Here is a 5,379-nt window from a genome sequence, read left to right on the forward strand (position 1 = left end):
CAAAAGAGCGGCTCTTTTCAAAGAGCGAACGAAAATGAGCGGTTTTGCCCACCTCTAAATTGTTAAGAAAACAAGCGCTTCCTAGACTGCCCATAATTGAAAATTCGGCTATTATGCCAAATCAAGTATTCCGAAAAAAACGCGTTTTAGTGTTTGTCACAAAATCTCCGTCAAGGGAATTTCCCATAAGAGTGGCATATTAGCCGTTTGGTTTTTCGCATCGGCAGCCAAATCTAAACACTATTTCAGTTAAATTCAAGTTCCAGAAGATGCGTTGGAACATCCTCTACCACCTGGTGCTAATATCTCGTTTTTGCCAAAAGTGGATATTAGCCATTTTTTCAATGGTGGGCAGTAGAAGAAATCTAGATTTTTTTATAAGGTCCTATAAACAAATCTGGAGTTTTTTTTTTTTTTTGAAAAGGTTCAATAAACCAAATTTGCTTTTTGGGTGTTTTTCAATACCCCTGACTCAAGGCGGTTTCAAAAACACCCAAAAAGCAAAAACTGGAAATTAACCATTATTGGACCTTTTCAAAAAAAACTCCAGAAATGTAAACATTGAGTGTATCCCGCTTACTCCGATGGACATTGACATACGGTGTGAAAGGGATACACTCAAGGTTTACATTTATTTATAGGACCCTATAAAAAAGTCGAGAAATGGAGATTGAATGAAGCCGCGTGGTTTCTTAAGATGACTCAGCATTTATCTGTAATTTTAGCTATTATTTTTTAGATTGTCCACAGTCCATACTTTTTTTGTAAAAACCACAAGGTGGGAGAAGGGCGGGTTTGAAATTTAAAATAAAGTGTCCACCATAAGCAGACTCTAGCCTCGATTTGCTCAAGTTTACTGAAGCTCATCCACGGTGAAAAAGAAAAACGTAATCAAATCAATCAAGGATCCAACAAAAAACTGTTGCTTCTGCTTAAAACCCAGAAAACAAACATTAAGGAACGCATACAAAGCTGTCGGTGACGCACATGTTGACGAGCCATGTAAGAAAATAAACACACATACCTACAGGTTTGCGCTGTGCCTTTTTATCGCATTTTCTTTATTCACATTTACTTTCAACGTTTATTTACATACAATTACACGTTTGCTTCCTTGCGAAAACAGCGCTGCGCGCCCCCAAAGAAAGCAAAAGTGCACATCAACAACAAAAAAGCTCTCCGCCCCCATGGGTGGCTAAAAATATGAATATCATTTTTTTCTCTTGCTTTGTCGTTTCCTTAAAACGACACCAACACCTCCTTTCTAGACGGTGCTCGCTTTTCACTCGCTCGGCTTGGTGGCCGTAGCCTCTTCAGCGGCGGCGGCAGCACGATTCTTGAGAATGCTCGTGATGAAAAATTCGCCCGCTTTGTAGGAACTGCGCACGAGGGGACCACTGGCCGTGTATAGGAAGCCCAGTTCGTTGCCCCGGGTCTCCCAGTGTTTAAACTTTTCCGGCGTCACGTACTCGATGACCTTCAGGTGGCGCTTCGTCGGTTGCATGTACTGACCCAGGGTTAGGCAGTCGACTCCGACGGCGCGCAGATCTGTAAATCGGAAAGACTTGTAAGTGACCATGCAACTCCATCGCATTCAATCAACAGTCAAAGCTTACCCTTCATCGTCTGCTCAACTTGTTCGTCCGTTTCGCCCAACCCCAGCATAATCGACGTCTTCGTAACCATGTTCGGGTTGATTTCCTTCACGCTGGCCAAACACTTCAAGCTCTGTCGGTACTCGGCGCGGCGATCCCTCACAAACGGCGTGAGCGATTCCACCGTTTCGATGTTGTGCGCGTAAACGTCCAGCCCGGACGTGGCCACCGTCCGGATGCAGTCCAGATTGCCCCGGAAGTCCGGCGCCAGACATTCGACGAAAATGCGCGGATTCTGGCGCTTGATTTCGCGAATGGTCTCGGCGATGTGATTTGAGCCTCCGTCGGGCAAGTCGTCCCGGTCTACGGATGTTAGTACGATGTAGTCCAGCCCCCAGGATGCGATGGCGCTGGCGGTTTTCTTTGGCTCGTCCGGATCCAGCGGGGGAGGAGCGCGGGCGGTTTTGACGCTGCAAAAGCGACATCCGCGGGTGCACGTGTCGCCCATTAGCTATAACGATAAACAGTTTAAAATTAAGACAATTTTACGATCATTCCAAAAAACAAAAACAAATAGAATACTCTAGGTAAAACAAGATTTTCCAATTTTTTCTTCATTAATGTAACGTGTTTTTCCTGAATTACCCTAATTATTGCATGCAACTTTGCTGAAAAACCAAACAGATAAAAAAATTAAATAAACCAATTGATTAAGTCCAACTTTCGAGTGATTAGCCTTTCTTCAGTGAGAAAGGCAAAAATCTCAACCCGAGATACATCTTATTTTGCATCATAAGTTTTCCCATACAAGTCTCCATACAATTACTTGATACACATATTTTTACATATTTTCTGAGACAAAATTACATCCTATTGTGGCAGAAGAGATGTACCCAATCCTAGATGTAATTTTAACTAAGGAAATATGAAATTTAACACACCTTATTAAAAAAAACCTCTATGATTAAGGTAATAAATATAACAAGCATAGATTATACAATGTGGATTTTGAAATATTATATAACATACACATTTTTTCTATATCTGGAGTTTTTTTTTTTTTTTTTTAAAGGTCCAATAAACCAAATTTCCAGTTTTTGCTTTTTGGGTGTTTTTGAAACCGCCTTGAGTCAGGGGTATTAAAAAACACCCAAAAAGCAAAAACTGAAAATTTGGTTTATTGGACCTTTTCAAAAAAACTACAGATATTTTACAACGTTCCAAAAAGAATGAAAAAGAACGTTATTCAAAACTTCAATTTGAGCTTTTTTATTATTAAATCTCTGATAAATTTATTGAAATAAACCACAACAAATTGCACATTATTGCTATAACTTGAAGAAAAACGTGTAAAAGTAACATATTAAAAGTAAATTTATTAAGCATTTTGCTGTACTCTTAAATTTAATCATCAATATCAAATGCTTACTTTTTTATTTATCTGTTCATTCGTCATACGTAGACTACATAGATCGTTGCTTAATATCTAATAACAAGGGCACATATCTGTAGTTAAAGAACTGTTTTGCTTTTAATTTCGTCGTGTTCAGTGAAAATCATTTTAGAATCAAGTATGACTCCTAAATCTCTAATATTTGAAAAGGTTTCAACGTCACTATAATGGAATATTGCCTAGCCTTTTTTGAAATACTTAATTTTCTTTTTTGCTGAAAACTATGCCAAAGTACACAATTTTATTCCACATATCTTACTGATTGTACTTTTGGTGAAGATGTCGTTTATAAAGTGTTTCGATTTGGCAGTTTAACAGCAATTTTTTTTTTGTAAAAACTCAGCCATATGTCTGTAAACTTTTGTTATCAAGAATATACCATTTACTTGTCACTCATTTTTCAGCAATTTCCGCAGTATATTTTTTTAAATTTTTTGCCGGAAATGTGTTTTTTTAATGTTTATATTTTTTGATTTTTTTGTATTTTTGTATTTTTTGAAAATATTTAATTTTTCTACTTTTTGCCTTTTTAAACAATGTTTCCGATAAAAGGGTGGATTCATAATGTCAGCTGGAACTATTTTACATGCAAATTCCGATATAAAAAGTGTATTTTTTTTTTTCTTGACATTTTCACAAAACTTAAAATATTAAACAATAGTTGGCATTCTCAACTACCTTTCAACACCGTGAGTTTTGTTAAAATTAAAAAATAGCATTTAAAAAAGGTATTTTACTAACCAGTTGTCCCGGAATTCGTAAAAACATTTAGCTGCCAAAATGTTTAGGTATTCGCTTTTTACAAATATTGGTCCAGAATTGAGAAAAAAACAATCCTTCAAATCCAGAGACGAATAATTCAATGCAAGACTTTATGCAGAAAATGCTTGCACACACTACAGATGCAAGATGTTTTGAAAAAAGGAAAGAAAAATAACTTTAAATTAAAAAATTAAAAATTACAACAAGAATGCGTCCTTGATAACAGAACAACGCATCATCCCCACTGATAACCTCTGAACGAAAATAAAAGTGAATTCCCTCTTATCACTAGTCAGCCCTCCATCAGCAACAGCATATTAATGTGAAATGAAATTTTCAACAGCAACCACACTCACCATAATCGTCGCCGTCTGAGTGCCATGCTCTCCGCCGCCCCAACACTCGCCAATGTTCGGACACTTGGCCTCCTCGCAGACGGTGGCCAGCTTAAGCTCGCGCAGCTGGTCCTTGATTCGGCTAAAGTTCTTTCCCATTGGGATCTTCGTTTTAAGCCACGGCGGCAACCGCAGCCGGTCCTGCTCGCCCTTTTCCCGCTTCAACTTGCCCTCGTAGGCGCTCCAGTCTTCCCGGTTGTACGACGGGTTCTGCACGAACTCCTGGAAACCGGGGCCACTTTCGAGCCGCTCGCGAATCTTCTGCAGGGGCTGGCTGGCCGTCGCTGCCGCCGTGTGTTTACATGTCGTGTGGACCTTGGGAAAGGGGAGGGAGAAAAAGTATTTCATAACAGCCTTTGAGAATGGTTTTCCGCAGCAAATCTTTTAGATTTTAGGGATTTTTGCTTGAAAATATTGATATTACACAATACAAAATATCAGCTTACCTTAACCGGGCTAAATTTGCCATTTTGAAGCGTAGTTTTCAATAAATTTGAAGATATTTGCGACATTCTGCAAAATCACTTTTCAACGCAATTTCAAAATATTGAATCTTGTTTTGATCTCGCGAGCGAATGACGAAGGATTTTAGTACAGCGCTTCTGTCAAAACAGAACCTTACACGCTCATCCAAAATTACTAATATTTTTTTAAGATTAATTTTAGATTTCGTAAAAAGAGTAAACCTTGTACATACAGTTACAGTGTATATATATATACACTGTAACTGAAAATCGCACTTTGCTGAGTTCGTTTTCGCACTTTTTCATACGATTTTTTCAGTTCAACTACGATAACACTTGTTTGTGTAATCGCAGTCGAACTGAAAAAATCGTATGCACCATTTGGTTTTGCTGGCTGACAAAATTTAACCTCACTATATTTTCGTGTACGTACACGCAATACATACGCACGTAGAATGCTCTATAGGGTGCTAACTGAAAATTTAATTTATATTTCACTCCTATTTCAAAATTATCAGTCTATCTATCATTCTGAATGAGCGTGTTTTTGGTCCAGCCTCAACGCATCAAAATCCCACTCCACTGTACTAAAACTGCCCAAACAAACCCCCGTCAGCTTTGTCGGCAATGATGTCGGCCCAGGTCGCTGCAATCGCCTCGTCCGAAGCATCCCGACAAACTCAACCGACCCGTGCACGGACGCAAAACGT

At 38.7% G+C, this 5,379-nt stretch overlaps 1 protein-coding gene across 1 annotated transcript; it reads right to left on the reverse strand.

Moving 5' to 3' along the window:
• Positions 1–1,025: 1,025 nt before the first annotated feature.
• On the reverse strand, positions 1,026–4,789 carry LOC6035696 (lipoyl synthase, mitochondrial). The gene is made up of 4 exons (XM_038253914.1): positions 4,652–4,789; positions 4,167–4,520; positions 1,617–2,106; positions 1,026–1,548 (listed from the first exon to the last, which is right to left on the reverse strand). Exons 1-4 carry the CDS (start codon positions 4,715–4,717, stop codon positions 1,283–1,285), a joined length of 1,176 nt encoding a protein of 391 aa, XP_038109842.1. The 5' UTR covers positions 4,718–4,789; the 3' UTR covers positions 1,026–1,282.
• Between the last annotated feature and the right edge of the window lie 590 nt (positions 4,790–5,379).

The sequence above is a fragment of the Culex quinquefasciatus genome, chromosome 2 (assembly GCF_015732765.1).
Source record: "Culex quinquefasciatus strain JHB chromosome 2, VPISU_Cqui_1.0_pri_paternal, whole genome shotgun sequence".
NCBI lineage: Eukaryota > Metazoa > Arthropoda > Insecta > Diptera > Culicidae > Culex > Culex quinquefasciatus.